We start from the raw sequence: 22,654 nt of genomic DNA on the forward strand, positions 1-22,654 counted from the left end.
TCAAAAAGAATTAAAAAAAAGAAAAAAAGAGAGAGAGAGAATCGTTTGAAAATGATATTTGAAAACAATATCTTCATCGGAAATCCACTGAAACGACTCCGTCGTTCCGACTGCCCCTCAGCCTCACCTCGCTCCCCTCTGCGAAAAGGCGGGAAGGGCGCGCGCCCCCCAGCGGCCGCCACCACACCTGAGGTGCCGGGGTCGGCTCCAGTGCGCCTGCGCGCCCGCCTCTCCCCCTCCCCTCCCTTCCCCCCCCCCGGAGGAGTACTGCGCATGCGCGCGGCCGGTCCGCGCCGGGGGTGGGCTGGCGATGAGCGTGCTGCTGCCCAACATGGCGGACTTCGACACCATCTATGAGCTGGAGGAGGAGGAGGAGGAGGAAGGGGAGGATGGGGAGGAGGAGTCCGGGCCCGTGGTGCGCAGCCAGGAGCTGCCCCGGCCCCGCGATGCGCCGGATCCCGTGGCGGTACGGGGCGCCGGGCACATCACCGTGTAAGGAGGGGGGCGGCCTGAGGGGATGGGGGCAGCCTGAGGGGACTGTGAGGGGACAGGGGCTGCCTGAGAGGGCAGGGGGCTGCCTGAGGGGACTGTGAGGGGACAGGGGCGGTGTGAGGGGACGGGGCTGCCTGAGGGGACAGGGGCGGTGTGAGGGGACGGGGCTGCCTGAGGGGACAGGGGCGGTGTGAGGGGACAGGGGCAAGCCTGAGAGGGCAGGGGCCAGCCTCGGGGGACAGGGGGTGAGGAGGAGCCGGGCCCCACCCATGCACCCCCCTGGCTGTGTGAGGGGGCAGCTGCGAGGGGCCGCCGCCCCCCGGGGCAGCAGACGCCACCCCCGTTGGGCCCAGCCGTGGTGATCCTGGGGCTCCCTCCTCTGTTTTCTGTCAGAACCAAGGGAAACGTGCATGGTGCTGGGCCCAGTCCGAAGGTTTGGGCGCTGTTGGAGGGATTTTACCGTAACCCTTCTCTGTCACAGCGGAGCCACGGAGTCCCCGTGCTGCACTGCAGAGGAGGCACGTGGCTGCGTTGTAATTTATTGACTCCAAAGTTAGTTGTGAGTTTTGTTGGGTTTAAGCAGTTTTTGTCATTGGGATGTAACGTGAGCTGCAGTGTGTTCTGCTCGCAGAAACTGGTGGGACGCAGGATGAACAAACTGACATAAACATGCAAAGTCTGCTTGGTTTTTGTTTTGTTTTTCTCACTATTCCTACCCCAACAAGTGGAGGAATTAGTATAACAAAATATAGCCACAAGAACTCAGTGCAGGTTATGTTCCTTTACATGACAAGGAGGGAGGTATCAGAACTTGTATTGCAGAGATCCATCAAGCTTGTGTTGCTTTGGGTCTGTCTTTTGGACTGCATAAAAGAATGCACATTTCTCTCTGTGAATAGGTGCAGTGTGATCTAGCTTTCTACAGCAAAGCACTAGGTGGGGAAGGCTCTCTCATCCTAAGAGAACTAATGTTGGATTTGGTATGGTGTCTGTCATGTAAGTCTAAATCAGGTTTGCATTGAGCTAGTGCTAGTGGGTAGTTGCTGTGCTGCACCGCAGTGTGCTTGCTTGTGTTGATGGAGTTTCTTTCAGACCTGACCCCACAGAGCATGCAGCCTAACTAAAGGAGGGATGTAACAAGCAAAATGTTCAGAATAGCACCTACCCATTTTATTAGCTCTGTCTTTAAGCACTAAACAGAAAAATGTTAACGCATCTTTTTGCTTTGTCTTCTGTGATGCTTTTTGTGTATTAGTGATGGTACTTAAAGCTCCTCTGGGGCTCCAGCATCTTTTGGGGATGGGCGGGAGCATCTCCAAGAGCTGTCAACTAGTGATATCTACATCAAAAGAAAGTAATAATTTTAAGTGATGGGGGAGACATGAGCTAGAATGTATGCCCTAAATTCCCATCCGCCTTACTTTCCCTCTCTTCCACTCCTCCTAGCTTCCTTGTAACAGATATACCTGCCTGCTGGTAGAAGGCAGCTTTTCTTTCATCAGTTCATGACATCGTTTTTAAAAAAATCTCCTTGAACTAGTAAAAGCAGTTAGTGGACATTATCAGTAAAAATGCAAAAAAAAAAAAAAAAAAAAATCTGGACTCTATAGTATATAATCCTAACCTCCTTAATAAATGGGGAATATTTGGCTTCCTAAAGAGTTTCTGGTTATTAGTGTGTACCAGCTCTGAAATTGTCACTGTCCGATCACACAGATGCTGCTGCTTTTGAAATCAGTTGGCTTCAGAAGCAACCTGCTCTGCTTGCTGAAGTGAGAGACATGTCATTCAGTAAAACCTGTGTTTGTTTTCTGAGCCTGTCTAGAATGTTGCTAATAAAAATTTCTGTCCTGACAAAAGTCAGACATTCTATTTAAATAAAGGGAAAAAAGAGAGAAAGAAAGAAAAGCAGTTACTTGAAGAGAAGACAGTGCCATTGTTTTGTTTCAGATGCCTTCTGTTCCTCATCTGACGCTGGCCTGCTTGGATACCCTTGTTCTACGTGGAAGGGATGTTCTCTGATTCCAGGGTCATCTTCTGGTCCAGCTTTCCATGGACATTCCTCTTAAATACTCCCAAAGTACTAGATTCAAACTGTGTATTAGTTTGTTGCATGAGAGTTTTTATTCCTGTAGCCTTGTCGGTGAGCTTCTGACCCTAACACAGTTATACTGCAGCATCCAACTATTCGAAATATAAATTCCAGGAATCGCTTTAGTAAGATCATGCTTTTTCCACTGACTGTTTTGCTAACCCTTCACCCCTGTGCATGGTAAGAGTAACTGTGTGAAATGTATTTGTTTTGTTTTTCTCACAGTGTTTGTGAAAGCAGGTAGCAAAACTTATGCTCATCTTGTTCAGTGCTCTTTCACTCTGGAATATTCTTGCTTTAAAAAAAAAACAAAAACCTAGGCATCATAGTTACTGTTTTCAGCAAGCTTTTGAATTTTAGCATAGAGAAATTACTGTGACCTAGTGAATGTCTTTTCTTTGCCACTGAAATTCCGTGCAAGTTTGTTGTTTCTTGCATAGCAGTGTTACTCTGATGGCATGTCAGAATATCTCAGCATACATGTTTTTAGTGAAGACTGAGTCATATGCCCACCAAAGCAGCAGCAGTAACTTCCAAAAACATAGCAGTAAACAAATGCCAACTTAGTTATGAGTTTTATTTTTTCTGACATACTGTTTTTCCACATCATTAAGCGTATGTGGAGGGATAGTAATGAGGTAATGAAACAGCCATTAAACATCTTTTTGCCCTTAGCGTTCAGCTTGTGATTCCTGCTTAAGTCTGCAAACTTTCTATTGTTGGATACAAGTTAAGTGTTATTCTTCCATTATGTTTCCTGTAGGAGTGCGTCAGGGATCCACAGTCAAGGTGCTGATGGAAAAGCGTGTTGTCGTGAATTAGGGAAGGCAGGGAAGAGCCAGGTGCTTTTAGTTGTGATAAGGCATTTGGTTATTGTCTTCTCTTACTCCCAAGCTACACACCTTCCACATATTTAAAATAGCAAATGACCTCAGCCTACCAGTAGTTAAAAGTTAGCTCTCCAAAGTATCATCCCTGAGAAAGGATGCCTTTTAGTTGTTGGTTTTTTTTGGCTTCATAGGACAGGACCGTAGACTAGAAAGAAAAATTTCATCTGAGTGCTCTTGATGAATGTCATCTGTACTTGTATGGAGTTGTACATGTGATCTGAGTTCATCTGTTCAAGATAAGTTAATCGTAAACTGAATTAGGTGTGGGGAAAGGACCCATGGTGAAAGGAGACTGCAGAGACTATCCTAGGAGAGTTGATTAAATTGGTTTAGCCTGTGTAGTCTAGTAAGACTGGTAACCATCTATAAGTAAAGAGTGGGATAAACAAGAATGGCTATTTCTATCAAAATGAAAAAAAAAAAAAAAAAGTGAAACATCTGTAAGTATGTCTATTCTAAATAAAAGAAAGTGCTTTCCAGAATATTTCAGTTGCAGTTCTGGGGACTGGAGACCTCACTTCCTGATAATGCTTTGTGAGGAGCTATAATGGGATACCTGTTGCAGCTGGGGCTTGCAAGTGATGGTTCAGGATGTTCCTTTCAGGCTTTAATTTGTGAGGGACTTAGGGCAGCTGCCTAGGAGAAGTTGTGTTCCCTCCACTTTGCAAATGGGGAAAATGAGGTGATGGGGCTTCTCTCAGGTGATACTTTTAAACAGGGAAAGAGAGGGAGAGAAAGAGAGAGCGTGCACGCGCGCGACAGCAGAAACTGATGTCATCCTGGTTCTGTTCCAGTGGTGGTCCCCGTAGGCAGCGATGCCTTGCTTTTGGAGGTATTTCTCACCCAGAGGGAAAACTGCAGCTGAAGTATCTGGGTGACTTAGGTGAATTTCTAAACATTAGATCTTGTGCAGCTTACATCAAGAACTCGAGAGCGTACCCAGGAATAAATATGATGCCTTAAATACTTGAAAGGGCAGATACTGCCCTTCATTTTGGATAGTAATTTGTATACATACTAAATTTTAGAAGACTTTATAGGCAAAGTCCTGCTAGATCAATTATTGCTGTGCATTAATCTGTTGTAGAACATCTAGGTTATTTATCTCTTAATCAAGACTTTGTCTTAACTTTTTTTCACGTTAATTTTTAATAAAACTTCAGTATTTTTTCAAAGATGCTCACAAAGCTCCAGAACTATGTAATGTTCTGCTTTTACCATTGTTCTAAGAAAAGCTATTTTTTATTTGGCTCTGGAGTCTTTGTCCCCCTGTCTAATATGAGTTTAATCTTTCTCAACTATGTGGTAAATCATCAAGAGGCTTAGCTTGTAAAACCTCTGGAAATACTTCAGTAAATCTGTGTTAAAGCCATCAGTGATGCTGCCTAAATGTGATATAGGGTAGCGTAGTTCTGTCTTCAGTATGCTCCAAGCCTTTGATACTCTTTTAGCCACTTGTGGGTGTCAGTGTAAAATAGATGCATTTCTGTAACTGAGGTTTCTTGGTTGCGTTATAACTAAATGGAATATTTTGCAACTGATAAAAGGTCTTTTTTTATATGTTTCAGGACATTATCAGCCTTCAAATTTAACCCAATAAAATCCTCTGTGCTACTGTTATGTTCTTAATAGATCTAAACCAGAAAGCACTAATCTGTTTTATTCTGGGGGGAAATCGGTAGTGCAGTGGCAATCTTAATGAGTGTATCTGTGACAGTGAGATGAGAGATGCTGCCTATGGCTCGGAAAGTTCTTGAACTGTTTGAAGGTCCGAAGGCTGTTCTGGGGAAATGGCATGTTTGCGGTTTTTTTATTCTGCTGTTTCCTTGGCATCTGCTGCTGGCCACCATGAGAGTCAGTGCTCAGGGCTAGGTAGACCTTTGGCATGATCTAGTGGAATTAGTCTGTTATGTGGGTAAATAATTCTGCAGTCTTACCTGAACTTTCCAGTAGTTCATTTATTATATAGTTACTCCATTGCTAATTGCTAAAACTTTATCATTTCAGATAGTTTCACTGCCAATAGACAGAAAAGTCAGTATTCCTCAAGAAGAAGCTCATGTATGTGCTTCATGTAGTTGTTAGTGCTTTCTGTATTTTTTAAAACTGAAAAGACTTCATTACTAGATTAACTCAGAAGATTTCATCCTTAAAAAAAAAAAAAAAGGCTACAAAATGTGGAGACCAACCTGCAGATGACATTGACAGAAAATGGAAATGTGCTTATATTAGTAACCTCTGTGCATGCCTAAAACCTTTGTGTTTTTACTGCTTGCATTTGTAGCACTAGTTTAAAGTCATGGCTTTAGCATTCGCTTGAATGTGCTGTGCTGGTGTTCAGTTCAGGCACATTGACTTCCAGAAAATTTTTGATGAAGACATTGAATAAAACCAACACAAATAGATGGTGATTGGTTGTAGTGCTTAGGATATCTTAAGAGATAAAGGTTGACGAATACTTTAGTGAAGGTCTCAGCTTTGTGTTTTTTTTAATATTTCCACAAATAGTGCTCCAATATGCTGCTTTTTACAAGTGTCAAGGCTTTAGCTTAAATTAGCCATTGAAGATCTCAATTAGACGTCACCAGCATCACTGATGAACATTGTAGTTAGCTTTACTGGGTTTCTATAGACAGCACAACTTACTGTGCTTCTCTCTTCTTTGAGGTTTATTTTTCATGTCATTGCAAAGCAAGTTACATTGCCAGGCCTAGGTATCTGAATTATTTCTGGGTGCGCACGAGTATGTATGTATCGGGTAATGGCAGAGGACTGACGTTCAGCATCCTTACTGGTGACCAGTAAAGAACAATTCGGGTGTCAGTTTGCCTCCAAACACTCTCCCCAGAAGGTTTGTTTCTACGGTAATTACTACAATACCAAACGTATTCATGCTCTTCTTTTTGGCTTTGATCCTTTTTTCTTTTTTTTTTTTTTTGAACAAAAATATTCAGGAAATGGTTTAGCAGGGTTGACAGAACTTGGTGTACAGTGTATTTAACTTTTATGGACTTGACAGTAAGCTTTGCTCAAATATAGTGATAGCTGAGAGGTCAGTTGTTGTTATTTTGTTATACTTCTGAATTGGAAAGGTTAAAAATTTCCAAGGAAGTGGAGAGAATGGGAGATCAGGTTTTCATTCAGGAGTAGCTAGCAGGTACAGCATCAGAGCTTAGTTAACTTCTTGCTTCCACGCATGCTTCAAATACAGTAAAAAAGCCAGGTCAGCCCGTGCCATCAGTATCCTGCTGACCTACAAAAGGAGCTTTTGGAAATTTCAGTTGGTTTGGTAGGTGTGTGAAGTTCCTAAACTCTGGAAAACTTTGGTCTAGCTGCCTGTAGGCTTCACTCATCACCAGGAAGCCTTACCTCTTGCTCAGTAACAGCGCTTCACTGGAGAAGAGCCACCATTAACAGCGTTGCCTAAGATTTAATTTTCTTGATGTTCATAGTTGGTTTTAAACTGCTCGATGTGTAGACCCTTGCATATTTTGCATGAGAGTTTAACTCAGAGCAAACCCTTTTTTTTTAATGGTACAATTGTAAACTTTCTAAAAAGATGAATGGGTTCCTTTATAACTAGCTTTATCTGTTGCATGTGAATAAATTGCATGAATTAAAAAATAGCAGTAGAAGGATTATCGAACCTAGTAAAATTGGAATTTAATAGGTGGAGGTTTTTGCTTCCTTTCTTTAAGGAAGCAAAAATTGAAACTTACTGCCATCAACTGTAAAAGAATTTTTCTGCCTTTAGTGGCTTGAAGGTTTTAAAGTAAAGCACCGAGCTGTATTTCTTTGTCTTATGAATGATATAGAAGATCTGATATAAGCATAGATTGAAAGCTCGTGAAATAAAGTAAATGTAAGGGCAAAAGAAATAGTTTTCCTTTTTAAAATGCAACATCTATTACATTTTTTATTAAGGGAACCAAAATAAGTTAGGTGGAATATATTTTGTTTGTCTCTTTTGTTTTCAAGGTTTGGCTTGAGCAACAAGTTTGATACAGAATTTCCTTCTGTTCTGACAGGGAAGGTAAGTGTGAGATTAAACTGTTCTTTTAAATGGAAAGATGCAGAGCCTCCAGTGGTTTCTGTGTTACAAATACATGCTCCTGAACCCAGACAAAACTGGTGGCAGGCCAGCACTGCACTGAGGACTGTTAAATTTAACTTTGTCCTGTATGAAATAGCTGGTCAATGACCAGTCCCTACAGAAAAAAATAACTTGCAATGATTGTTGTCTTTAATGATGATCTAAACATGGCATCATACTGCTTTCACACAGGCAGTCTGCATGAAAGCAAGACTCTTACCCTTGCTTTATAGGTGCCTGGAGTTTGTGCTGCTTCTGGCAAGTTAACCTAGACCTTCTTTTTACAAAGTGTCTGTCAAGCCTTGAGTTCATTTTTAGAGAGATCTCTGGAAGAAAATCTATTTTATCTGAAGTATAAAGGAACAAAACATTATGGTGTTAAGCATTAAATGTACAAGTTGAGTAGGTTTTTTAGGACATTTTCAGAAATACAGTAATTATTTCATTCTGAAAGTTGGTGGTGACAAGTCTCTTGATTTCTCTGCAGTTTTGTTCTGTTTCTAAATGCAAGTTTAATAAATACTCATTTGTAGCTATTAATGAAATCTTTTAACAAAATTCTTTGCTGTTTTATTTTCATAATTGTATATTTTTGAGGCATTTTAATTCTGGAATATTTTTCTCTTTTCCTTTCGACTGTTTTAGTCTCTAGTGCTTTTTGTGTGCTTTGTTTTGTGGTCCCCTCGTGCGTCTTTTCCAGAATTTGTGAGAAAAAGGTATTCAGCTCTTACTGCTTCCTCTAATGACATACCATACAGCTGCAGCTTCACAGTCCCTGCAGCCTCTTGCAGTAGCTGTTGAGTCACAATATGTTGAAATGCAGCTGAACGCTGTGGCGTCTTCCCTCCTTGGTCGGCATCTCCTGGTGCTGCCAAATCCATCTGGGGGTTTCACCCCCAGCATAACAAGTAAAATACTCGTGTTCGATTTGTCCAGCATTTCTGACAGCAGTCCAACTGTTGTTTGAAAAGGTTGTTAAAAGACAACCTGGAAACCCTGGCCTTGTTTCAGAACCTCACTGGGCTCAAAAGGAGGCATCTTCCTGACTTAATAGTGCCTAGTGTGAAGGCTAGTGATAACACCATTTCCATCTCAATACTCGGCGTTTCTAAGGTTTATTTTCCACAAAGCACTTTCAGGTCACTGAAAAACCGTGGAATACTCTGGAAATATCAGTTTTTATGTTCTTTTAATCAAGTTGTAGTTCTTCTTAAGTAAGTCCAGCAGGAAATGTCAGAATTAGATTGGATGATTATTTCATCTTTTTATGTCTATTTCTCTCTTAAAATGTGTGTGTATTTAAAAAGAAAAAAAAAAGGGGGGGGGACCCGCTGCTTTTTAACACAAGCCTCAATGCCTGCCACATTTTCCAGTTGGTTGTCTTCCTGTTAAATAAACAGTGAACAATTGATTTTACTACAGGATCTATAGCGAAAGTTTAAATTAAAGTTCAGTTGACTGCTTGAACTTAATTTAGCAAAAAGAAAAGAGGATGTTCTTTTCTGGGTTTACCCAGGTTTACCCTTCTTGTTCTATAGGTCTAATCAGTGACAGCAGAAATCACATGGGCTTGGTGTATGGAGATCACTTGGTGTGTAGAGATGCTTCTTCTGTTGAGAATCTCGATATCCTGATACCTCTTTTTATATGTGGATTTGAGGGGCTTCTTGAGAAAGATGACTTTGAAAATAAATTGCTTCCATTTTGCAGGGGGAAAGCACCAATCAAATGAGGTAGTAGACAAATTTTTTCTTAGGGCTTGCCACACGCTCTTGTGAAAGATAATAAAAGCCGCAGCTGTGGGTTGTTTGGTTTTTAATACTTTCATAAATTGCAAAAAATGAATAATCTGCTTCTTCCTTTGGTTATGGCAGTCAATCACCTTTACCACTACTGAAAATGAAAACTCAGATTTTTCCAATAAGTGTTCTTCGAATACCCTGATTAATAATTCATAGTAATAACCATTGCAGTCAACTGATGTGTCACTTTAAGGTCTTTTATTTTTCTTAAAGTACAAATGTTTACTTTTTATGAAATAATAATTTATGAATAACATAGTGGCTGTTTATATTAACAATTTTTTCATAAAATGTTTATGGTAAGCCCACATTAGTACATAGCTAATATAAGGTTATGTCCTACTGTATTCAGAATGTCCACGTAACATTCAGTTTAATGACTTTGTTGTCCACTGTGAATTGATACTAATAATACACCCCAGCTGCTAATGACGTGTAAAACATGGAGCCATTAGGCACAGTTAATAGACTTCCCTATGATGCTGTTTTTCTTGTAGATTTTCATCTTGTATTTAATAGATTTTTTTAAACAACGGATGGAAATTTTATCCTATACAGGTTAAAAATCCTAAATAGATAAAACTGTCTGGCTAAACTTTTTTTCCAGAAACACTATTTAGATTTATGCCACTGTGTAGTCTTAAGAAGTTAAACTTAAGTTTCATGACTCTGTTTGCCCATCTATGTAATGATAGCAAACCTCAAACTATTTTTTTAGCTATTTTAATATGAAATACCCCTTCTTCTTCACCCATCTTCCCTTCTTACTCCTCATTTTTTGCAAATTCTGGATAGTTGTAAATTAGCCTAGAACTAAGATTTATGCAAGTACATCCTGAATATTTGAGTAGATGTATATATTTGAGGAAATAACCTGGAAAGTTAAACAATAAAGAAAATACCAAGTAGGTCATATATTGGATCTAGCTAATTCAACTCGAATGACTTGCTTCTTATCCTGTTAGATAAATATTAAGTATTGGTTTATAAATACAGAGCTGGGCTTTCAGAGAGTGCATTCTTTTTAACAAAATTTTGTAAGGAAAGATCTGATTTACACAATACAGAGGTAATATTTAACTTGTAATAATGTGGTTGGACTTTGGTCTAAATTTAAATCCTGGCTACATTCAAATTCAGTGTGCTACGATTTTATAGAGTTGTAAATTCTTTTAAAACAGGCTTTTGAATTATGCTTTCAGAGCAGCTTGATTAGTAGCTGTTCCAAAATGAAGCATGCCTTCTAGTTTTTAAAGTTTAGATGGTTCCTTTGCTGCCAAGAATTTTAAACCTAGCTTTAAAAAATATTTGTCATGATATATGGTGCATTAGTGAACAATGCTCCAGGTGACAAGAAAATGATGGAGCCAGCGAACCTTAAGAAAGCAAGTGGAACTTCCTGCCCTGATCTTAAAACAATAAGGGTCCTATACAGGGGTAACTGTGCAATGCAGGGAAATGTAAGCCATAAAATGTGCTCTTGGTATTGTGATCCCAGTGCGACGTGATTGATAGGGTTTGTGATCATGGTGATTGAAGGAGAAAGATCGGGCCTGCTGGGCTTTGCTTTCTTCCTGTGTTTGTAGATTCTCTTGCATCCTGTTGTAAAATATTATGACACCCTCTCCTTCCCTTTTATGTTTTTCTCCCCCTTAAAGACCTAAAAGGAGCTAATGTCTCTTTACAAGGTGTACTGCACAGCCAGGAGCTATGTACTTATCTCGTTCTTTTCAGGACTCAAACAGAAACTTTCCAAGGGACTTCCCAAAAATACTCAAAACTGGATTTTTAGTGAGCTTTCTTTGCACAAGAGGTACTGTTAATTCTGTTTGAAATAGTTTGGTCATTTCATATTAACCTATATCTGCAAGAAAGACAAGATTTAAAATTATGTCCAAAAATCAACAAAAGTCTTCGGTGACAGTTTCATTTGAAAACTGTTTTCTTATTAAATTTGAACAATGTTATTTTATTTACAGATATTTTACTCTTTGTCACTGCGTAACAATGCTTAACTGTTACTGAGCTGGAAACCCAGAAGAACAAAACTGTTTTGCTTCTGTTTATCACAGAATGAAACTTATCATGGTCACTGGTTGCTTTAGCTTCAAATGAAGATGCATTGACAAATTGACAAATATATTTTGTGATTAAGCTTCTTAAAGGAAGAAATAAATCCTGTAGATTAGGTTAGCTGAAGCAGTCTTTAGTAATTCCATCTCATGTTGCAGCTCAGAGAGTAATTGGTGCGTTAGCAGGTAGTAGTGGTGCTTTGATAATACTGTTTTAAGTAAGCAGCATACCAAAGTATCTAAAGTAGAAATCTGTGTTTCTTGGAGGCATCTAAAACTGGTTTCTAGTTTAGCCATTTGCAGTGCCGGGTTCTACTGGAACGAGAATACATCAGTAATGTTCTTATGTAGTAGCATCAGGCTGTTACGCTGATATGACCAGTGCCTTAGAAGTGGCAGAGAAGTAGGGAATCTCACCGTGGCAGTGTTTTCCTGTTAGGTTCTTAATTTTTCTGCCAGCTGTGATCTAAGAATCTGGTTGTCTTCGTTTCATGTTGGATGTTATCACTGATGATGAGGTTTCTTCCTGATAAACTGAACTCTGGATTGTGCAAATGCATTCTCTTCGGTAGGTTTGTACAGCTGTATTTGGGGGTGGCATGCGGTGTCGTCAAAGTCCAGTAAACTTCGTGACTGCAAGAAAAGGGAACATTCTCTTTGTATAGTAGAATTCACTGCACAAGTGCTAATGGAGTCAAGAAAAAAAAAGTTATCTTTCAAATGAATAGAATGGCACATGTACAAATTTCAAGATTTACTAAAGGTGTATATGTACATGCGACTATCGTCCTAAAACTTCCTTAAGAATCAAGGACACCAATTTGTTCACATGCATAATCTCAGTTTACTTGGAAGCAAGTCTGACTGCAGGAGCTGTGCAATGTTACTTGTGCAGCATACAACCAACCCAATTGGACTGTGCTACAAAACTTGCTCCCGCCTTGAAGGTGAAATGGTCTTACTCACACGTACCCACACCCAGTGGATGTTTGCGGCATCCTGAATATAAGAGCTGGCATTGGCAGAGAGCTGCAAAACCTTTTGTTTCAGATGCTTGAAACTACAGGCTAGGTTTCTACATTGCAATATGATTTTTTCCTGTTCATTGAAAATGTCCCAATGCATGGGATCACTGCTTGTTTTGCTGATTGTTATTTTTTAACTAGTACATTTGTCGCAAATGTATTTAAATATTGATGTTTCATTTAGGTTAAAGAAAATTTTTGGACTTGCTCCATTTGTTTATGTATAAAGAAGTACAAGAAAGTCTTTTCAATACTGAGGAAGGGAATGAAGTCAGTATAATTGCATAAGAAATAGTTGCCATGTACTTATTCCTGCTATAAAATAATCACAATGTTAAATGATGTTTGTATGGTACTAGCTGTAGGCCTGGCTAGCATACAAACCCAGAAGACCTCTGACTCTATGCTGCATGGTGATCTGAATGGCTAGGAAACAGATGTTGTATTCACTTACTCCCTTTCCTTCAATGCTTTATTAAATTTAGCTCTCGTGAATAGGCGGAGGTAGCAGAATCAGGTCCTCGCAACTTCCTGTCTGCTGGTTTTGCTTCTTTAGTGAAAGGAGTCATTGTCATAAAGGCTTTTTTTTTTTTTTTTATCCTCCCTGCTAGCAGAATTAAATTGAGCAGAGTTGGGCTTGGTGGTTGGAAGGATTATGCAGAAGTTGAACAGCTTTGGATACAGGCTAATCCCAGGGAGAGGGTTCTTCAGCATGGCAAGGAGTTAGGAAAGAAGTTTTCTTTTGGAGTTGTTGTGCCTAACTGTTCAAGTTTGTTGAAGTTGGATCTGATTATTCTGCTTCGTGCAGCCGAACCCTGGCTTGTGTTATGGTTAAGAGTGCCATCTTAGAGTCAAGTTAAGTTTAATACCATGATCCACGTTTGACTTGTCAGATTGAAGTTATTTAGGTACAGTAGAGAGATGACCAATGCAGCGCACGTGGGTAGGTGAGTGTTCTCACTCTTAAGGCACGCTACCATTGGAGAAAGCTTATTTTTGATAGAGTATGCAGTTTTCCACTGTGACTCTGCAGTGGCAACATATAGAAAATATTCCTTTGAGTAGACTCAGCAGAATATTTCTTAAGTTGTTTTTCCAACAGCTAGGCTTTATTCATAATCGCGTACAAAATGCGCTTTTCACCCTTGATTGTAATAGACTACATGCTGTTCTGGGCTTTCCTTCTTAGGGAGAAACCACAAGTAAAGTTGCAGGCCTGTGTCTGTGTGGACCACAACTGAAATTTGTGTTCCACCTTCACCCAGGCACAGTGTAGACTTGCATTGGTATTAAAGTATTTTGGACAATGTCATCTTTTTTTCCTGTGTCAAACAACAGTGTTTTTACTACAAAGTAACTACATATTACTACTTGTTCCCTTGGAAACCAGATGTCCTTCATTCTTCCTCTCTTTTTTTTTTTCTGGTCAGTGTAGCCAGTGCATATGCTGCACACTTTGTTGGGGGCCACCGTGTTGTCAAGACAACTGATTTATTAATGGTACAACAAATATGGGTGAGGCTGCTCATCTAAGCTACGTTGAGCTTTTTTTAATGTAAGGTTTTGCAAAGCATGCATTGTAAATGAATTTGGTTTTGGAAAGTGACTTTTCATACCCCCTGTGTGACCAGTGTTTTAGAAGATGGGGTCATACTGCATAATGGCATTATGCTTCATTTACATTTTAATCTGTAGAGACAGTTCTTGAGAAAATACCCATGTAATGGCTTTCCACTGAAGTTCAGTGCTTCTGTTGCAGGTTGCTCCAGAAGAATTCAAGACCAGCATCAGTCGTGTGAACGCTTGTTTAAGAAAAAATCTCCCTGTCAATGTAAAATGGCTGCTTTGTGGCTGTCTGTGCTGCTGCTGCACACTGGGCTGTAGCCTGTGGCCTGTAGTCTGTCTTAACAAAAGAGTAAGTACATCTTTCATTTGTCTTATTCTCTTTATTTTGCAATTACTGATAACATTAAATCATGTTTAATAGTATCAGCTCTGTTCCAAACTCCTTTTATCTCACTTGCGTTCAAAGCTTATTCCATTTTCCATGCCTTAGAAAATAGAAAAAATACATTTGTTAATGAAGTAAATGATACCAAATTGCTGATAGGATTAGCTACACCTTAGACTACCACATTCAGTCTTACTTAAAAGAACAGTGTGTACTATATGGTAACCTAAATTTTCATGATTTTTAAAGCTCTAAAAATTGAATTAGGTAAGTGCAAAACTAGACATTGACCCTCAAAGGTTGCATGAACTGGAGTGAAAACTTATTTTCTTCTTCCCTCCCCTCTCCCAAATAGTTATTTTTACAATCAAACTAACTTTTTATTTGTAATAAATACCATAACATTTCTGAGCTGTGGCTTATTTAACTTACTTTACTGTGCTATTTCTATTAAGAACAAACAGAAATTTGTTTTCCATTCTGGAAGTTTAAAGACTTCCTTTTTTTTTCTTCAGCAGAACAGCTCCAAAGTATTACACCAAAGTAATGCTTCTTAAAAGCACTGTGTCAGTATCAAGTAAGCATGATCCTAATTGCTTCTGTGGTTTACATTTAGAATAGCTTTATCGCAGCAATAAATGTTTTGGAAATACATAAATAGGCATAGTGTAATGATATTCTCTGTAGCTGTATACTTTGTAAGACTTGTAAGCCATAAAACTTTATTGTCCACAAATGTGAATTGTAATAGTATGTGGGTGCACTGTGAGGGAAAAAAAAAGCACAACTGCGCGCTTGTCAATTTAAATATAGGAAAAGATCTTGGGTAAAACTGTTAAAAAGTAGTACTTAGTGCTTTTGATACAAATGCAAAGCAAAAACAAGGACTGGGCATTGCTTTTCAGAAGTGTTTTGCCAAACTTTCCAATTTTCACTCAAGAAAATAACAGTAGCATTGACTGGCTGAGGTGAAGCATACCTGTATAAGCAACATGTAATAAATTCCATACAAAACATTCAGGTTGGATTTTGTAGGATCCTTTTATGTCCTGTAACCCTTCTGAGTGGTGAGAACTGGTAGAGGTAACTGTTTTTCTTTTTAAGTGGACACCAAAACTTTACAAGGGCTTAAGAAGAAACACTTTTGGGCATCAAAAAATGAAATCTTGTCACTGAAGGCATAATATCTTCACTTGATAAAGTGCTCGTTACTGAATCCTGTATCACCGAAAGGTTACAGGACTTAATTTAACTTATTTAAACTGCTTTTTTCTACGTTGTAGAGATGTGTCCTTGAGAAATAGAGATGGAATATTTGTAGTTTTGAAAACACGTTAAATATCCCCGTGCTATTAAAAAATCTAAATAAATGCCCATGTGATATTGTAGCATTAAAATAATTCTCAAGAGTATAAATATGCATAAAGTATATATGATCAAATTACATCACTAAGAATCAAAAGTATAAGGTGGTTCTCGGTTTTCTTTTGTGATGGTTGAATCAGTAACAGAGCATGTGCCAGCCACTCACTCGCTCACCCCTCCGGCACGATGGGGGACAGAATCTGAAGAGCAAAAGCATCATGGGTCAAGATAAAGACAATTTAATAAGTGAATGGAGGAAAAAAAAAATAGGAAGAAAACCCAAAAGATACAAAAGCAAATCTCTTTTCACTTCCCACTAGCAGACCAATGCCCATTCAGGCAGTCTCTTGGCAATGACGATTCCAGTTTTATTGCTGAGCATGGTGTTATCTGGTGCGGAACAGGTCAGCTCAGGTCAGCTGTTCCAACCTCTTGCCCACCCCTACCCTTACATGCTGGGCAGGCAGAGGGAGAAAGAGAAGCCCTCGATGATCTGTAAGCACTGTTCAGCAAGAGCAGAACATACACTGGTGTGTTATCAACCCTGTTTTAGTCATAGATCTAAAACTCAGCACCATACAGGCTGCTGCGAAGAAAATTAACTCCATCGCAGCCAGTCTGTGTATACCCACTCAGCACAAAAAAAAAAAGTGAAACTCCAAACCGTTGAAACAAGACACAACATGTACTCCTTAACTCTGAGGATAGCTTCATCACTGGAATAACTTGCAAAGAGGTGGTGGATTCTCCACCATCAAGTCCTTGACTTAGGATTGGATGGGTATCTCTGTATCTCTTTTAAGGAGGTGGTGTGGTTCACATCCATTGTTAGGTTTATCAATGAAATCAGTGAATGGAATACCATGCAGGAACTACAGTAGGTTGTCACAATGATCTTTTTGTGACCTTAAAAATCACTGAAACTCCCCAAACATTCCCTTCTCCCACAGTAAGTGAAATGCCTTGTTACATCTAGAAGTGGGTTGCTTTGCTTGAATGAGGTCCCTGGTGTAGATACAGACCGAGGAAGCAGGTATATCTTCTATCCAGGGTTTCTCCTTCGTATGTTGATGGTTGCCATGATCTTATGGACTATTGTAAGTATTGTGGAAGCTCTGAATAGAGGTATAGAAGAAAGCTTACAGTCTTTGTAGCTATGAGCCTCACTGTAAACCAGTTTTAGTATTAGAGTCAAGGCTGTAATTGGACCATAGTGTAAGAAAGTTTATAGTAAGAGCATAATGTGAAGGTTGTATGCACTTGGGTGTCTAGGAATTGGAAAATACAGGCTCTGTTATGAGCTGGAGTTCTGTGATGTTGAGATTTTTCAGGATTCAGATAACAATTTCATTAATAAAACCTGGAAGCTACATGTCTGTAAATTGTATTGTCGGTAATTGACCTGCAGAGAGTGCAGTATTTGGCCAAGAGAAGATGGGAGATACTGTTTTGTTAGCTATGGTGGACAAAAATAGTACATTCAGAAGGATCTCTTAATACCTAAAAGTGTTTTGGGAAAGTTGTAGTGCTAAGTTAACAAGAAAAAAAATCTGCTTTTTTTCTTTCTCTGAAGATCATCTGATGTTCTGGAATGGGGACTTGAAGTAATAGGACTTCCATTTACAATTTATTTTTTTTGCTTGGTTCTGCTTCAGTAAAATTAACTTATTTTAAATGATTCTTAAGCCAGAAATACAATAGTAAGATTCTTCTGGATGAGGCTGGCTACTGAACCATTCATAATACAGTTCTGACTTACTTTTTAGACTAGAAGATCAATTCAGAAGTTATTAGAATGGGAAAATAACAGACTATATCATAAGGTAAGAAAGGTTAGAGTGCTTGTTTTCTTCATGTTAAAGTAGAGTAAGTTTTTTGCATGATTGGCGTGTAGGAATTTTACTGTCTTGTTATAATTCTATACTTTATACTGATCTTGTCAGTGTCTGAAATGTTTCAGATCCTAGTAATTTGATATTGCTAATTCTTGTTACATTATCAAAATAATGCTGTGGTACATGTTAATCCTCTAATAATTATTTTCTCAGCTTGGTTTGCACTGGAAGCTGAGTAAAAGGAAATGCGAAACTAGCAATATGATGGAGTATGTAAGTGTTATTTCTGTTACTTACTTGGTATTCAATGTTACTTTGCTTTTGTAGAGAAATTTAAGTTACTAGGCTTTCACCTGAGTGATCTCTCAGAAAATCTGCAGCTGTTTGACATTTGTTTGTGACGGCTGCTTTTAAAGACAACATAGCATATATGAAGACTAGAAATTGTCACTGCTAACTTTTTCTCTTGATAACAATTCTACCTGCGTGCTGCAGGTACACTTACTTTGATCTGTAGTTTGTAACAAGGGAGACCCACTGGGACTACACACATTGGTGTGATTCCCACCATTGCATAATTCAGCACCTTTTTTATCGCTATTTATGATTACTTTGATTCAGCATTTGGGTGCAGACATACAGCATTTTTACAATAGTGTGACTTTTGTCTGGACCATTGTTTTCTTATTTTTTTTTGCTGGCTCTTAATTTTATAAAGGCTTAACCAAGATAGTCCATTTAAGAGAGGAGAATTTCAAATATTTTAGTGATCGCACTATTCCCTTATCTGCTTTCTTGTGTAACCACGAAGATTGCCTAGCCTAAAGAAAAGAGATGGCCATCCCCAAAAAGTCAAGCATCTGTAAGCCCTGTACGTCAAAGTGACTGAAATTACGGCTTTGTTACGCTGAGTAACATTCCCTTACAAAATACTCTCTTACAAGTTTAGTTTTATATACTAGCTAATGTTGCATGGAAGGTTGTGCTGAAGGTCTGACCTTGTTGATTACTGTTTTGTTCTTGTCTTTTTCCCTCCTTCAACAGGTAATATTAATAGAATTCTTACCAAAATATCCCATATTTCGACCTGACTGAGGAACGACATTTGGTCTTTCATGTTACCTGTCATTTTCTACCCTTAGTGCCTTGTAGATGATTTTGGAAAGAAGATGGTCTACTTTGCTGTGATTTAAAAACTGTTCTTCAGTAGAATATCTTCCTTGCTATGTTACTTTGTTTTGTTTGAGAAAAATTTGCACATTTTTTATGTTAAAAGAGGCTTCTATGTTGCACTCTGAATTTTTAACATTAACAATAACTGATATAGTTGCCACTAGGGATCTAACATCAGTGCTGCTTAAACTTGTTCTGAGCATGCTGCCTTATTAATTTCTATATTGCTGTCCTCAAAAATGCATCCTAATGCCGTGTCATACTATATTTCATTCTAAACACCACAATCCTATAAATCTTCAGTAGAAATGTCCAGGTAAGCGTCTAGTAGTAAAGATTTTAGTATAACTTGCTTGCATAGGACTTGCAATTAACAGCACTGGTTTTGTCCTGCACTTTGCAAAATCATCATTTACATTAGGGGGTTAATTATTTCACCCACTATGGATTTGTAAATATTGACTCTTTGCATAATGTAAAGTGTGGTATGCCAAGGTTTACAGAATGTAATATAGCTCTTACTATTCTATTGCCAACAGTTTGACATAGTTTTATTCATGACATTTATCATCCCTCTGATTGTATAGACCCATTCGCGTGCTGTTTTTATGGTGAAGCCATAATGAGTTTGTACATACTGTCAGATGTGTAGGGCTCAGTTGCACTTTGTTTAGTAAACGGATGAAAAATGCATAGCATTTCTGACTTTTTTTTTTGGAAAGTATTTCAGGTGTTATTTGTAGCATCTGAAATAAGAACCTTAAATACTGTTTATCTTTTTAAAAGTTGCATTTGTGGGGTAGATGGCAGCTGCTAATAGCAAAATATCCTAAAGCCTGTTCTTAAATTCAGAATACCTGAAGTCCATCAATTCTCATGGTTTTTTTATTTTTTCAAAGCAGGGAAAAGAGTGTTTCATAATTGGAGATGGTTATTGTCATGGAGAAAAAAATTGGAACAGCCAAATTGAAGATGAAGTGACGCTGGTTTATTTTGTAGTGTGATAGTCTTTTCAGGGTTTTAAAGTTTAAATGATATGGCATCCTTTCTAGTGGAAATAAATTTTATCTAAACCAGAGTAGTGTTTCAAAATGTGCTTATGGGAGGAAGTGGATCAGTTGAATGGGTTCATGCATATGGCATTCAAGCACAGTCTGAAGAGCCGCAAATGCCTTCACAAGGATTTTTGGATTCTTCCGTTTGTCTGATCTCAGGAAAGGAAGTAATCATAGAAAAACTTCCTGTAATGCCTGGCCTAAGCATGACCATTTGTTAACAGCAAAGGAAAATTGATGCAATATCACCCCTTTCCTAGATAGAAATGAGAAATAAGAGGAAAAACAACTGTTTATCTACAAGTTGTGACAAATCATAAGTGTCCAGGTATTTCTTCGCAGCAACTTGATTCCTTGCAACATCATCCCAGGTTTCTTTTTAGTTTCAGGCTGACTTAGGATTTCCTCTGAATGTATTTGCATCTCTTCAGTATGCAATATTGTATTAAAATATAGTATTTGTAAAACCATCGCATTCTAATAGCTGTAGTAGGACAGATTCCTAGCACACAGTGTTTACAAAAGGCCAGTTTTATACAAGTTGCTACTTCAAATCAAATTTCTTGCTGTTCTTACTGTATAGCCAGGGAGTATCAGACTCCAGTGCTTGCAGTAGTTTCCAGTTGCAGGCTGATGCTTCAGACTCTGTAATCTGTATACTTAGTGCAGAGGTTTCATTGGATTGGTAGATTGATGACAAACTGATTGCATTTGTAATATAATTTAATGAATAAACTACTGCGTTGTGTGAATTTAACTCAAGCTGCACCTTGCAACTCAGATTTCTATCACAGAACCATATGAAGTATTCTCTCCACTTTATTTTTTTAGGATGAGTGTTAACTGGAAGCATAGAAAATACTTAATGGCAGAAAACAGTATTGTAACATACCCGATTCTACATGCATTTCCCTTTCTAATGAGTTTTTGTTCTGTAAATGAAGGGAGCTTAGCTTGACGGAACAATGGAAGTTGCTTACTGTTATACCAGAACTTTATTAATTTTCTTTTTGTGTAAGAAACTCAAGAAATCCCAGCAGGTCCTTAATTTTTTCTTTTATGTGACTATATTTTTCAAAATGCTCTTTTCCAACTGAGAGAAGAGGCAAGCCAAACGAGAGTTCTAGTAATTGCCAGTGGTGAATGCTGAGCAGCCTTCAGAAATCCTCTTTAGAGTCTGTGCTGACTTCATCATATTCAGTTCAAAATTTCTCAAACTGATTTGTCTCGTTTTGGTGAAATGCTGTGCCAAGCGGAGAGAATACTGTGAGTTTTCCCATTTTAAAGTTTACATTTCAAGTACATTAATTCTATACACGTTACTTTGTCCTAAACTGTTAATTATATAATCTTCAAACCATGAAAGGGTCTTTTCCTTTTGTGTTTTAATAGACATTTAAATATGTGGCCATAGAGCAACTAGTAAAAAGGGGTATGAGAGCCAAAACAGCGAATAACACAAGCTCCATGTTTTAATAGATAAATTTGCATTAAAATGCAAAAACAGCACTCAGTATTATATTTGCATCTGAAAGACATGGGTTCAATAGCTCATTTAAAGATGAAGGCAGCTATAAATACTGCTGTGAACTCTGTGCACTTCTGTTCTGCCTACAGGTTCTCTTTTTTCCTAGGCTGTCCTTTGCTTTAATACAAAAACATACAGCAGGTAATTATATCTCATAAGACTGAAAAACTCATTTTTGACAATAAAAAGTCAGCATTACTTGGTAAACGTATGTATGGAGGATAAATGTTAATTGGAGAAAGAATGCTTAGCAATATGAGATTGATGTTAGCAAAGTGTAATGGAAATGGTAAAGAAAGTGTCTTGACTTGTTTCAACAAAAGGGAAAATATTGTGCAGTGAAAAAGGAGAAAGGGAACTGGTAACAGTATATAGTGCGAGTTTGCAGCAAATTTTTAAGTCATTACAGAAATGCTGTCTACCTAATCAGTGTTTGATTTTTCATATCAACATGTTGACACTTGCTTTTCTTTCTAGCTTGTACGTAGGAAGCACTTGGTTTTGTATCTAAGAAGTTTTTGTGTGTAAGGAGTATTAAAGAATACTGATAAAGAATCAAAGTTCTTACCTATGATTCCCCACCTGCATCTGTGAAGTTGTTTTACCGCAGGAGGAGGAAAGATGTGTTTTAAGACATGCACAGACGTGTCTAGGAAGCGTGGACTCAGTTGTAGATGCATAATTTTAAAACAGAAAACATCTTCGCTAAAATCTTGTGTTCTTGATAAATGAGAAAAAAAAGACCCTATGCTTTTCTTGATAGGTACAAAACTCTGTATGCAAAAACGTAAATATATGCATATTAGTGTCCCACTATGACAATTTACTACATTTACTTGTCAACACACTACCCTCAGAGCAATAAAAATGTTAAGCTCACTGTAAATAAGTTATCATTTTAAGTAATGTTATGTGATTCCTCTGCCTTTTCATGTTTTCTGCTCTTGCTGTTCTTACGATGTTGTAACATTACTTGTATTGCTTAAGGAAAGTGGTTTTGTTTAAGCTGTATGAAACTTTTTAAATTGTTCTTAACATTTTTATTCTGTTTACAAGTGAACAGCCACTTTTTTAATAGGACCTCACACCTTGAGACTTTTTTTTTTTTTAAATAAAATTCTGAGCTATATTTCTACATTTTACTGTGTTGGCTTGTGCCATTAAAAGAAGCTGGAAGTCAGACATGCTTAATCACTTTGAAACATTTTTCTGTAATTAAATTTAAAGATGAAAACCTCTGAGTAGTGCAATGTGTTTATGGAAACAAAATCTTTTGCGTCT

General features: G+C 38.3%; 1 protein-coding gene and 1 long non-coding RNA gene across 5 annotated transcripts in view; one reads left to right on the forward strand and one right to left on the reverse strand.

Annotated features, from left to right (window-relative positions):
* Nucleotides 1–22,654, forward strand: part of CHIC1 (cysteine rich hydrophobic domain 1) — a 24,082-nt gene continuing 1,428 nt past the window's right edge. The window contains exons 1-6 of one of the 4 annotated variants that reach the window (XM_040572008.1): nucleotides 232–492; nucleotides 7,453–7,507; nucleotides 14,226–14,381; nucleotides 17,549–17,605; nucleotides 17,831–17,890; nucleotides 18,662–22,601. In XM_040572008.1, coding sequence (XP_040427942.1) covers nucleotides 311–492; nucleotides 7,453–7,507; nucleotides 14,226–14,381; nucleotides 17,549–17,605; nucleotides 17,831–17,890; nucleotides 18,662–18,712 — 561 coding nt within the window. In that variant the 5' untranslated portion in view covers nucleotides 232–310 and the 3' untranslated portion in view covers nucleotides 18,713–22,601. Of the gene's footprint in view, nucleotides 493–7,452; nucleotides 7,508–14,225; nucleotides 14,382–17,548; nucleotides 17,606–17,830; nucleotides 17,891–18,661; nucleotides 22,602–22,654 lie in introns of those variants that run through there. The other 3 variants (XM_040572009.1, XM_040572006.1, XM_040572007.1) reach the window with 3 other exon arrangements.
* The window catches only part of LOC121077128, an 18,234-nt gene continuing 3,761 nt past the window's right edge, over nucleotides 8,182–22,654 (reverse strand). The window contains exon 2 of the long non-coding RNA XR_005823905.1: nucleotides 8,182–12,074. This is a non-coding gene — a long non-coding RNA (uncharacterized LOC121077128). The remainder of the gene's footprint in view (nucleotides 12,075–22,654) is intronic.

Source organism: Cygnus olor, chromosome 13 (assembly GCF_009769625.2).
Source record: "Cygnus olor isolate bCygOlo1 chromosome 13, bCygOlo1.pri.v2, whole genome shotgun sequence".
NCBI lineage: Eukaryota > Metazoa > Chordata > Aves > Anseriformes > Anatidae > Cygnus > Cygnus olor.